Source organism: Vombatus ursinus, unplaced genomic scaffold (assembly GCF_900497805.2).
Source record: "Vombatus ursinus unplaced genomic scaffold, bare-nosed wombat genome assembly UNPS02014812.1, whole genome shotgun sequence".
NCBI classification, from domain to species: domain Eukaryota; kingdom Metazoa; phylum Chordata; class Mammalia; order Diprotodontia; family Vombatidae; genus Vombatus; species Vombatus ursinus.
Genome location: NW_020954590.1, coordinates 35,836,946 through 35,850,198, shown reverse-complemented (window position 1 = coordinate 35,850,198; position 13,253 = coordinate 35,836,946). Strand labels below are relative to the sequence as shown.

The 13,253-nt window shown below is 36.9% G+C and overlaps 1 protein-coding gene across 3 annotated transcripts in view; it reads right to left on the bottom strand.

Annotated features, from left to right (window-relative positions):
• Positions 1-13,253, bottom strand: part of LOC114053811 (AFG3-like protein 2) — a 53,905-nt gene that overhangs the window by 9,764 nt on the left and 30,888 nt on the right. For all 3 annotated transcript variants that reach the window (XM_027876939.1, XM_027876941.1, XM_027876940.1), the window contains exons 13-14: positions 12,379-12,489; positions 5,220-5,335 (exon numbers count right to left, since the gene is read on the bottom strand). In XM_027876939.1, coding sequence (XP_027732740.1) covers positions 5,220-5,335; positions 12,379-12,489 — 227 coding nt within the window. The remainder of the gene's footprint in view (positions 1-5,219; positions 5,336-12,378; positions 12,490-13,253) is intronic.

Here is a 13,253-nt window from a genome sequence, read left to right as displayed (position 1 = left end):
GAAGTATTCGGGGCCAAAAGAACAATTCATATAATAAAAATATTGTAAAGACAAACAACTTTGAAAGATAAGAACTCTGGTAACATAATGACCAACCACAATTCCCTATAATCCAAGCTGAAACATGCTAACTACATCCTGACAGAGGGGTATAGAAGGAGTTAAATATATTTTTTAGACATGGCCAATAGGGGAATTTGCTTTGACTAAGTATGCATATTGTTACAAGGTGAAAGGGAAAGAAAATATATTTTTGTTCATTAAAAAATTAATTTTAAAAATCTTTGTAAACTATATTTGTGGTTTCTTGCCTTTGTGAGTATGGTATAATGAAGAAAATCTAATCTTTTTTGGATGAGTCAGAATCTTGAAGTGCTTTGGAATCATAGTTATCGAACAGTTACCATAAATACAGACGAAAAAATAGGAGGTTATGTTGAATACATATTGACTCAAGGATAACTGTCATTTGAATTAAACCCCTGATATCACTTTGCTTTCTTCCCCATCCCCCCTTATTTTTTCCCAAAAGTTTGAGGGTGGGGCTGAGGTTGGAGGTGAGATAAAGAATTCCTTATTACTAGAGGATTCCAATTAAATGAGTTTTGGCCATTTAAGGTTTCAATACATATTTTAAATATACCCCACAATGAACACAATTCCATATCTGTGGAAAGCAGGTCAAATTTCTTAGGTCACACCCTAGGGATGTAAATAACTTTTTCACATTATTTCCTAAAACACTTCTGGAAGACGGTACATGGGACAACATTCACTGTCTACTTTGTTCTCTAATTATCAAGTTGCTGAAACTATGTTAAACGGAAGTAAAACACACTGCTGACTACTAAAGATCATCAGTCATTTTTCTCAAAGAGATGACTATAACCAAAAACGAGGATCATAAAATCATAGATTTAGAGCTAGAAAGGGTCTTAAAGGTTTAACTTTCTTATCATAATTTTATTGTGCCTCTTCTGAAAGAGTAACATGTGTATATGAAATAATCTGTATTTACTGAGGTTTGCCCAAGTATGGGGTTAAGACTTTACACTTTAGTGTCACCAAACGTGAAAATCTCTAGTGCTACATCTTTTTCCACAATAAAATTCTTACTTCTAAAGAATCCTGTTCAATCCACGATTTCTCAGGATTGAAACCAGAGCACTGCCATCTACTAGAGTAGATTAGCTACATTATATTTATCCTTAGCACTAAACTCAAGCAGTTCAAAGTCATCTGTTCTTATTCAACATTTAGAATATGCTGAAATCATCACGGACCTCCTTGTTCCTTGTGGCCCATTTCTCCTTCTCCTGGGGGAGACTAGACTCCTCAAATCTTAAGAATGATTCTCTGATTGTAACGGAATAGTACTATGCTATAAGAAATGATGAGCAGGCTGATTTCAGAAAAACCTGGAAAGACTTATACAAACTGATTCAAAGAAAAGTAAGCAGAACCAGGAAAACACTGTACACAGTAACAGCAATACTGTACGATGATCAATCATGAATGACTTAGCTATTCTCAGCAATACAGTGATCCAAGACAGTTCCAAAGGACTCATGACGAAAAATGCTATCCATCTCTAGAGAAAAAAGTGATGGAGTCTGAATGTGGATAGAAGCATACTATTTTTCACTTTCTGTATTTTTTTCCCCCTTTGGGTCTGTGTCTTTCACAACATGACTAATAGAATAATATGTTTTACATGATTTAACATGTATTACCTATATCAAACTGCTTACCATCTCATGGAGCGGAGAGATGGAGGGAAGGAGAGAGAAAATCTGGAGCTCAAAATTTTTAAAAAATGAATGTTAAAAACTGTCTTTACAATGTAATTGGGGGAAAAAAGTATTACTAAAAAAAAAAAAGAATGATTCTCTGAACAAGCATGGCTTGAAAGAAGACATATGAGAAGACATTCCCCTTTCTCCCCCTGCTCCTTTTCAGAGATAAGAGGTTATATATATTTTCAGACTTTTCAATCAATCAATAAACATTTATTAAGCATCTACTAGGTGCCAGACAGATGGGCAACTAGATGGTGCAATGGATAGAGTGCCAGACCTGGAGTCAGGAAGACTTGAATTCAAATCTGGCCTCAGATACTAGCTGCGTGACCCAGGATCAGTCACTTAATCCTGTTTGCCTCAGTTTCCTCATCTGTAAAATGAGCTGGAAAGAGAAATGGCAAACCACTCCAGTATCTTTGCCAAGAAAATCTTAAACGGGGTCACAAAGAGAAGGACATGACTGAAATGACTGAACAACAACAAAAAGGTGCCAGACACCATGCTAAGCTCTAGAGATACAAAAGACAGTTCTTGACCTCCAGAAGCACCATTAAGGGGGACAACATGCAAACAAATATGAGAAAAAGCTATATACAGAATAAATAGGAAATGATTTACAAAAGGAAGGCATTGGGATTAAGAAGGTCGGGGAAAAGTTTCCTGCAGAAAGTGGGATTTTTGCTGGGACTTAAAGGAAACCAGGGAAGTCTGCCGTTGAGGTGGAGGAACAAGAATATTCCAGGCACGGCAGCCAGCTAGAGAAATTCCTGGAGCTCAGAGATGGAATATGTTGTTCATGAACAGCCAGGAGACTAGTGTCATTAGATTGAAGAGTACATGACAGGAAGTAAAGTGTAAGAAGACTGTACAGGCAGGAGGAGGCTAATTTTCTGATGTACTGATAAGTTAGGCTGATTTTTTTTTACTTAAAAACATTTATTATATGGGAATTACAGGTAGGAGGAGGCTAGTTTTTCTGATGTATTGATAAGTTAGGCTAATTCTTTTTTGTCTTAAAAACATTATTTATTATATGGGAAAGCTCTCAGAGCAGGTAGGGGATGGAAGGTAGGGAAGATTACTAGAGGGGATCTATGGTGATATTTTTTTAAGAAGACATTAATTAAAAACTTTTTTTAAAAGGGGTATTTTTTTGGAGATAGCATGATATAGTAAGGACCAGAGAGGTACAATCAGAAGACCTTAGTTCTAGGTTTGTCAATTTACTTACTAGCATGTGACTTTGGGCAGAACCACTCTCTTTAGGTCTCAAATTTCCTCATCTGTAAAATGATAATACTAATATCTGTCCTGCCTACCTCAAAGGTTTATTATGAGAATTAAATGAGAATGTATGTGAACAAGCCTTGAAAATGGTAACGCACTATATAAATGTGAGTAAATATTATTCCTTTCTCTTAAAAAAAAAAAAACCACCAAAATACCAACCTATTATTTCTGACTTTCACACACAAACAAATAATCTCCACAACTGTAAGGGGAAAACAAACACGCAGCATAAAGGCTGGGGAACATCATTACTCTCTCAACCCACCCAAAACCCATTATATTTCCTCTTGGTTACAACTCAACATTCCCTCATCCTCCCTCAATTTTTTTTTTCATATTTTAATGTTTCCCTTGGTTTCTGTTTTATAGTACTCCTGACTTTTAATCACTTTTTCTTCCCCTTCTTCCATCATTAACATAATTTCTTAGTGCCTAGTTCTAGCAATTACTTCTCTTTTCCCCTTCTTTCTTTAGTTGTTATACTCTCCAAAGCACAATGTATTTTTAGTCTTTGGGAAAATAGGATATAAAAATTAAGAAATAATATACTAATACAGGATAATTAGAAATATATTAAAAAACTGCTCAGCCCCAGGCTAGGTAGTACCTAAATTTTCTAAGCTACAGATTCCTGGGCCTAGCTTGAAATGCTTTTGCAGAAATAGTTTCTGGAATTCCCTCTCTCCTTACACCCTCTTCAAAGAATCTCTATCTTTCTTTAAAGCACAGTTCAGGTGGCACCTTCTTACACAAAGTTAGCTGTCTCTCCCTCTTGACATTATCTTGTATGTACTATGTGTTTACTTGTATCTGTACATACTGTATTTCCAAAGTAGAATGTTAGTTTTTCAAATAAAGGACCCTTGGCTGGAAAAGTACAGCTACCTCACAGCCCCAGAAGTGAAAGCAATCTTTCAATCCACAAAACCCTCAAGAGACTCTGGGATTCAGTCATCTATATGTAATCCCACTACTGAGCTCATATAAGTAAGGAGGATTTTAGTGTGTGTAAGGAGGATTTTGTTATTCTGTTTTAGATAATAGTTCCAGGATCCCAGATAATATTTCCAATGAATTATGGTTGAAAACATCTCCACCATGCTTGCACAGTGAGATATGGGGGTGACACAATGTACACCTGCACTGTGCTAGGTCATGACAATATTGCTAAAGTTAACCTGTGAGGCTATTGTTGGCAATATGCCTTCTTTGTCTGTTGCCCTATAAATATAGTGGGCACTGGTCAGTAAGTGGGGAATAGGAATGCACAAGGGGGATGTGCACATGTGCTTGCCTTGATCAGCCCCCATCAAGGCTTAGGGTCGAACCCATTTTGGGATTTGGGTAATGCATAAAGGAATGTATGTACCTGCCTGGATCAGCCCCCATCAAGGCTTGGGGGGAAACTGTGTTTGCCTCAACTGGCCCCCGTTGAGGTTTAGGGGACCAGTAAGGAGTTGTAGCTCCTACCATTCTTGCCCACCCCTGCGAGGACTGCGATTAGGGAATGCTGTAGGAGTTGGTGCTCCCATTATCAGCAACCCTTTTGAGAAGACTAGACTAGAATAAAGTAAGCTTATTTAACCCCTCCGAAGCTATCATTCTATCTGACAGGATCAAGAGTGAACCTGTGCTAGAACACTTGTATTAGGAGCCCTCCTGTGTTCTGTCCAACAGTGTTACCTACGTGTTTACCTGTGAAACAGCTCAGCAAATGAGGAATGTTCTCAATTGCACTGTGGAGTTTTGAGAGTTCTATGCATATTACCACAGAATCACTCACAAGCTTTCTAGTAACTCCTTTTCCTGATACCTCAACCAACAGAAAGATACAGATAATATTCCTAGTAACCTTGAAAGCAGAATATAAAGATCCCTCCAAAAGAACATAAAGATGTGCCTGACATATTGCTCCAATAAATTTTCTGTATTTCCTCTAAATCCACAAACTATTTCCAAAAAACTTTTTTCCAAACCGGGCTTTCTTTTCTTTATTTTTCTTTCAATACTATAATCTCTTCAGATAAAAACAATCTTATATTTTTATCCTCTATTAAGTATGAGATTTTCCTATAAAGACATTTCACAATTTACTAGCATCTGTAATGTTTATGAAAATTACTTTACCTTTAAAAGTGGATCAGCATGTTCCAGAAACCAGCCTGCAACTGCATGCCCAGCTTCATGATACGCCACTGTCTTTTTCTCCTCTGGCTGTAATACCTGAGTTTTTTTTTCCAAACCTAACAAAAAAAAAAAAAAAAAGACAAAATCTACCATTTTAATAACACTTAGAGTATAGCAAGGCAAACTTTACCTAAACACTGATTTAGGGACTTAGTTGCATATGGCATTTTAAAAGTTCCAACCAAAAGTTCCTTTGGCTTATAAAAGCAAAAGATCAACTTCAAAATTCCTGCAATAACACATTCAAAAACCACAAACATATACATCCTCTATTCCCCACAAACTGTTTCAGCAAATAAATAAAATCTGATATGTAGCTTAATTTTTAAAAATAAATTTCACTGCTGACAACCTACCTCCCACTTACATTTCTAATCTGGTCTGGAAGCTAACAGTCACATATAACACCCCTAGGGTCACAGGTCTAAAGCTGGGGGGATTTCAGAGGCCATCTAGTCCAACTCCCTGACTTCATAGATGAGAAAATCAGAAAGGCTCAGGGACCCAAGGGACCAAGACACAAAGGCAGTATCTGAGGCTGAATCTGAACACAGATCCTCTGACTTTGTAGTCAGTGTTCTTTCTCCCTGTACCAGGCTGCTCCTGCCTTTGCAGAGATGTCCCTCGTGTCTGGAATGCCTTCTCTCTCCTCACATCCCCCTTGGAAAACCCCTATCTTTCTTCAAAGCACAGCTCAAGTGGCACTTTCTACACACAGCCTTTCCTCATCCTTCCATTTGTTAAAAGTCTCTCCCTCTTGAATTACTCTGTATTTTACTTATCTCTGTACATGTTGCATATGTAAGCTCCTCAAGTACAGGGATTGTTTTGTTTTTGACTCCGTAATCCCAGTTAACAGTCCAGTTCCTTGCACATAGCAAGTACTTAATAAATGTTTCTTTAATGAAACTGCTGACCAAGAAACTGTGAAAAGTTCTCCACTAGGTATTGAGAATTACTTGGTATTGGATAGCCAAGAATCACCTATTATAACAGTCTAAATGTCTCTGAGTTCTAGCTAGAAGGCAAAGGACACTTAGGAAAAAAAGAGGAATACATTTTGAATTAGGAAAAATCTATTGCTTAGAGGGTCAGGAGAGCTAGCCAATAGTTGGAAGTAAGATCTGGGTAATGTGATAATACTCTTGGAGATTCAGTAAGCTACCTCAGATTGGTCTGGGAATAGCAGAAGCATTAAACTAAAAACATAGATTTCCAGAAAAAATAAATGTGAAGAACAGGCTAAACTTCAGTGGCTAGACAAAGACCCCAAAAAAATGAAAGCTCTTTCTTTAAGTATGATATATCTCAAGCTAGACAAAACTGATTTTAAGATTCTCTCATTTCAGAATCACTGAGGTGGGCAGTGCCTCAAAGGCCATCTAATCTAAAACTTCTTGAACAAGAATCCGTTTCTACAGAATATTCCTAACAAGAAGTCATCCAGTCTTTGCTTAAAGAACTCTAGTGAGTAATCTTAAGCAAACTAGATCATGTAGCTATTCTATATGCCTATAATTACCATATAAATATAATTTGTACCTCTACAAATCCTCATATCTATAGTAAATTAGTATGGGGGTGGTATTCATTTTGTTTGACTCTAGAACACTGGCCTGTGAGTGTTGGTTTTGATAATTTACTATAAAGAACTGTTTAGTTTATGATAGTAAAGGCAAAACTGGCACCAAATGTAAAGAGAAGCATATAACAGAATTACAAAGATAAAAAGGAAGATGCAAAATTCTCATGTCTTTTTCAACAAATAAGATAGCTTGCTACTCTGGCCCAATGAAGAGACTTTGATGAACTGAGACCCATACTACCAAAGTACCTGAAATCCCACAGAGCTTTAACATAAGGATTTTTCATTTTGATATGACATCCTATCACAAGACAGCTTCTGGTTCAGTAAGGCTGAAATCTGAACTCATAAGTTTTCATCTGTCCAACAACGCACAGGCATATTAAATTTAATATCCATTCTCTCTCTTGCATCTTTAATCTTTTTCCTCTCTACCAACAAATGTATACAGGTCTCCCTACTTGGAAAAAAATCAATCATTTGATTACCCCTTCAGCTATCATCTTCTAGCTGTGCTTCCTTTAAATCTCAAACTTCTGGAATTGGTGTGCTACACCCAAAGTATGGATATGCTATCCATTCACTCATTAATCTCTTATATCTGGTTGCTACACCTATGAACTATTGAAACTCCACTCATAAAATTAAATAATAACCCTCTGCCTGATCTAATGGCCTTTTTTCAGAGATCATCCTCCTTGATTTCTCTGTAGCTTGGCACTATTAACTAGCCTTCACTGAAATTCTCTTGCCATGTTGTTCCAATCTGTTGCTGCAGCTTCTGAGGACTTGGGAGGTTTCCAGGCAGATTGGCTAACAATACTAAAAGCAACAAGCATCTATTCGGTGTTTTAACTTACAGAAATAAAGGTATTTATGGATTAACTTGAGAAAACTGGGAGCATGGTGGTATGGGAAGGGAGATGAAGGATACCTCTGGATCATGACCACCAAATATGAAAATGATGCACCACATATCTGACAGGTACAACATGACTGGTATCTAGGCCTTGGGTGAGATTATCTCCAGACCATAGCAGGAAGAGGAAGGGGATCCATAACCCTGAGAAAGGCACCTTCTAGAGTAGGTACTCATACTATGCTAGGCTCTTGTCACACTTCCTAGGGTATGCCTGGATTTCTTCCCACACAAAAGACACCTTTGATATATGGACAAGAACCTCCTGGAGTTTTACAGAGAGGATAGAGATCTGGGCAAGGCATGTCTTATAGGTTTCACTCCTCTGGTGTTATACACAGGGAGGTACCAATAACTCAGGTTGCTGGGAGCACAAAAATTTCCACTGAGGAAGGCACCAGGCAAAGATTCCATAAAAGATAGATGATATAGGAGAGATTTTGCTGCATTATCTACAGCAGAGACAGTGTGCTCCAAGAAAGGATTTAAAGAAAACCAGAGAAGTTTTCTAGACTGCCATATACCTGACTTCCATGACACTGTGTTATCCTGGTTATCTTCCTATCTTCTTCTGAATCCCACCTATTCTTCCAATCTAATTCTGTTCTTACCTGGTCAATATAGCCTGCCCTGACTGCCTTCAACCCACTGTCCCCTGTGAAATCTTCCCCAGAATTCCCATAATAATTGTTTGTAGAATTCATTTGACATTTACCATATGCAACACTGTTATCTATGTCTTGACTCTCCAACTGTATTATAAACTCCTTAAAGGAATATACTAAGAGATAGAATGGCCTAGTTTATGGAGAGCCATCCTGGCAGTGAGGAAGATGTAGGTTCAAGTCTTATTTCTGAAATATACTAGCTACTTACTAGCTAGACTATGGAGCAAGTCACTTAACTTCTCAGGGATCCAGGCAACTCATTAATTACAAAACTCTACATTACAGAAGAGTTGCTGATATGTATTGCCAGAGGGAGTTCTATACCAGAAGTACCCCCACACTAATGAAATCTCAGGTCCATTCCAAACAAAACAAACAAAAAACAAACAAACAAAAAAAGCCCACAAACCATGTATTATTATACTTTTTGTCCAACAATAGCACTCTGCATACAGCATGCACCCAATAATATTTTATCATATGATCACTGACCAAGGTGGAACAGAATTGGCTATTTCTTTATTATACCAATAATTCTTTTTTCTTTTCATTAGCACTTTATTCTTTTTACATCCTTTTCTCTCCACTTAAGAGTATTTTTCCAATTACATGCAAACATAGTTTTCAAAATTCACTTTTATAAGATTTATAGTTTCAAATTTTTTTCCCTCCCCTTCCCCTTTCCCAAGACAGCAAGCAATCTGATATAGGGTATCAACAATCATATTAAACATATTTCCACATTAGTCATGTTGTGAAAGAAGAATCAGAACAAAAAGGAAAAACCATGAGAAAGAAAAAAATAAAAAAAGAAAATAGTATGCTTCGATCTGCATTCAGCAATAACTCTTTTAAAGATCACATTGCATTTGTTTGATATCTACTGTTCATAGTTATTGTTCATTTGTTCACTGTGTACAAATTTTAGAAATGAAATGTATTTTTTAAAAACTAAATTCCATTCATGAATCAATAGCCCCCAGTATGTGCTATGTATGTGTGGGCTAGTACAGAATGGGCTACTGCTCAGCACTATGCATGTACCGTCTATGTTTTCCCAAATACTTTTGCCATCCTCATCTCTACTCTCTACTCGGGTATCAAGGAGGGTAAGCCAATGAGTACTTCCTTCAATCGGTGAATGTCTAACATTCAGTAAGTACTCAAAAAATAAATGTTATATAAATATTTTCTATCAGTCTCAACTTTTTAATGGGGTAGTTCAACTGTGCTATTCTCTTCCCTTTAAGTCTTAGCTCCCTTCTCCCACTGTTCATAACCTGCCAATGCTCAACTTTTGGTCAAATCCCTACCACCTACCTTCTCTGTTCCTATTGCCCAACTCCTGAATGCTGCTGGAGAAGACCATACAACTATGCTGACTGGTCCACTTAACATCCATGTTATCTAAAAACAATCTAGTCCTCACTGCTGCATGGCAATCCTTTTATATGACTGCCTCCCTATCAGGCACCTGCATCAGCTGTTCTGAACATTCTCCCTTCTTCTTAAGCCCCTAATGGTACACTAAGGACATGACTTCTCCCCTTTCCCTGAAAAAAACTGAGGCCAGCTGTTGTGAGTTTCTTCATCTACCTTAATCATTTCAAAGCCCCTCTACATCTTTAGCTATTCTCCTCTCCTTTGTTCCAGTTTCTCAGTATGAGGTGGTCATTCTCTTTGTCAAGGATAATCCCGATACTACTCCCTAAAACCTGCCCCTTCTACCTGTGCTATTAACTTCCTCTATCAATCATTCCTTCCTCAATTTCATGTTCAATGTCTCCCTATCTACTATCTACTCCCTATCTATCTTCCTTGCTGCTTACAAACATATTCATATCTTACCTGTTAGCTTCATGGCACAGTGGATAGAACACTGGCTTGGAGTTACGGTGACCTGAGTTTAAATCCAGTCTCAGACACTTACTAGCTTTGTGACTCTGGTTCAAGTCACTTAACCTCTGCCTGCCTCAATTTCCTCAACTATAAAATGGGGATAATAATAGCACCTACCTCCCAGGGTTGTTGTGATGATCAAAAGAGAAATTATGTGTAAAGCTCTTAGCACAATGCCTGGCACACAGGTAGGTGTTTAATAAATGCTTGTTTCCTTCCTTCCTTCCTAGCATTTAAGAAAAAAAATAAACAAACTTCATCTGACCCTGCCATTCAAGCTAGTATCCTACATCTCTCCTGCCTTTCACTTCCACTTAAAGAATAGCCTACAGTCTTTTGTAATCTAGCTTCTGATCCCACTATTCTACTGAAGCTTCCCCTAAAAAAGTACCAGAGCTCAACTACTAAATCTACTGGCCTCTTCTGGATCCTCAAACTCCTTGACTATTCTCCAGCTGGGCAGATTTTGGTACTACTAACCATTCTCTTATTAAATATAATCTACCCCTTTGGCTTCCACAACACTGCTATCTCCTTGTTGTCTTTCTATCGGACTCCCTCTTTCTCAACCTTTTTTCTAGTTTTCTATTTCATGCTTCCTAAAGTGTCAGTGTCCCTCAAGGCTCTGTTCCTGGCTCCCTCCCCTTCTGTTTACGTATGTATATATCTCTATATTTGTGATCTCATCCAGTACTATGGCTTTAATTATCACCTCTACACAAATACTCCTAAATCTATATATCTAGTCCTAATTTTTCTCTTAAGCTCCAGGATCTCTAAATACCTGTAGGACATCTCTACAAGGCTCTCTGGAATGTCAAACTACATATATCCAAAATGGAAATTCCTCTAATCTTCCCTCTGTCTTTTAGGGAACAGAGCCATCCAGGATGGCTCAGAGCCTTCATTAGCGTTTTCTCTCTCACCCTTCAAATTTAAAATCCCTTCCATTGAGAAGTTTTATCAATTCTGCCTCCACAAAATCTCTTTACATTTGTCTTCTTTTCTCATCTCTCAAATCCAGGGCTATCATAGTAATTTCCTGATTGTTCTCCCAATTGTTTATCTTTTCTCTTCTATAATGTATCTACCACAAAGCTGTCAAAATAATCTTCTTAAGATAGATCTATGTCATTGTCCTGGTCAAAAAAAGTCAGTAGTTTTCCACTGCCTCTAGAAAACAATACAACCAATTCCTTAGCCTGACATTCAAGGACCTTCCCAATCTGGTTCCAACCTACCTTCTAGCCTTACTTCAGGCTACTCTCCAATATATAGTTTATATTCCAACCAAACTAGACTTATTAACAACTGGCCAATTTGACTCTATTTTCCACATTTTTTTCATTTACACATATTGTCCTCTAGTTTGGAACATACTCCCTTATCTCCATCTCTTGGAATCCTCATCTTCCTTAGAGGCTCAGCACAAGGCACCATTCTCTCCAGGAAGCCTCCCTGTTGCTAGTATTTTCCCTCTCTCCTCAAACTGCCTTTTCTTATCCTTATCTTTGAGTATGCTTCTAATAAGAGTAAGCTTTCACGTTATTGTGAATTCAGTCCTGGATTTAGAGTTAGGAGTTCAAATCCTGCCTCTCTTTAATTCATTAACTGCACAACCAAAGGCAAGTAATTTAATTCTTTAAGGCTAAGTTCCTCTGTCTATAAAACTAGGATATCTGTAGTAACTGGATTACAAGGATTCCCATGAGGCTCAAATGTGATAATGGATGTAAAGCATTTTATACACTTTAAAGTGCAACATAAAATGTCAGTTACATAATAATGTTGCTTAATCTGCAGTTTCATTTTCGTCTTCGTATCCAAAGTGCTCTGCACTGAAAATACAAGTGATAAACATTTATTCAACTAAATTGATAGTTCTGAGAACATTTTTGTAATTTGATTTGTCACTGATGTTAGGCTGACTTTATTTCTCCTCTTATCCTATCCCAGTTCTGCTAACACAGAACTATCCCATTACACTTTTTCTTGTCTCTGGACTGAAGCCACATTTAATTTTCTTACCACCAATCACTCGTTCAATTGCTTGTTCAAAGTGAGTTTGATTTATGGCATCTGAAAGGTGTCTTGCAGCTATCAAAGCAGCTTCATTACAGACATTAGCAATATCAGCTCCTGCAAAATGAAGGAACAAAATAAATATTCCAGCAGCTTACAAATACAAACACGCTTAAATCAATTAATCAAATCATAGTCATTTAAGATCAATATCTTCCCTCCTCCCAAAATTACTTGGCTTTTCAAAATGATCAACGATACATTTGGTGAATGTTTTACTGCAAAGGATATTTAGTAAGTTCACCTCAAACTGTGATAAAAGGATAAAAGAGTGGCAATGCTTTCACTTTAATGCTCAACATGAATCACTATATTGTTGGAAACAAAAGCAGAAAAAGAAACACTAAAATAACTAATAGGTTATTAAACATTTACATTTTAAATTATTCATAATACTTACAAAATTTTTTCATATGGTATATTCCCTTAAATAAATTTTTCAGAAAATGATAAGTGAAGATTAAGTAACTGAAATAGTACTAATTCTGAAATTCAAATGTAACAATCAAGTAAAAGATTAGCATATTAATCGTCAACTTCCTGTTCCATTCTTAAGGCTAACAGTTTCTAATAATTTTCTTTATTTCCTCTCCATTTGTTGTGAAATCTATCTCATTTTTTATTTAGTAATCTGGTTGTTCTCTTTCTCTCTCCCCTGCCCTCTCTTAAAGCTAATGGTTTCTTTATTTTATTGGTTTTTAAAAAAAAAAAACCTTAAGCTTTATCAGGGCAAATCTTTTGCTGTCAATTTATTTTTTTAGGCTATACATATACATTCCTATTAAACATATTTTCACATTAGTGATGTTGTAAGGAAGAAT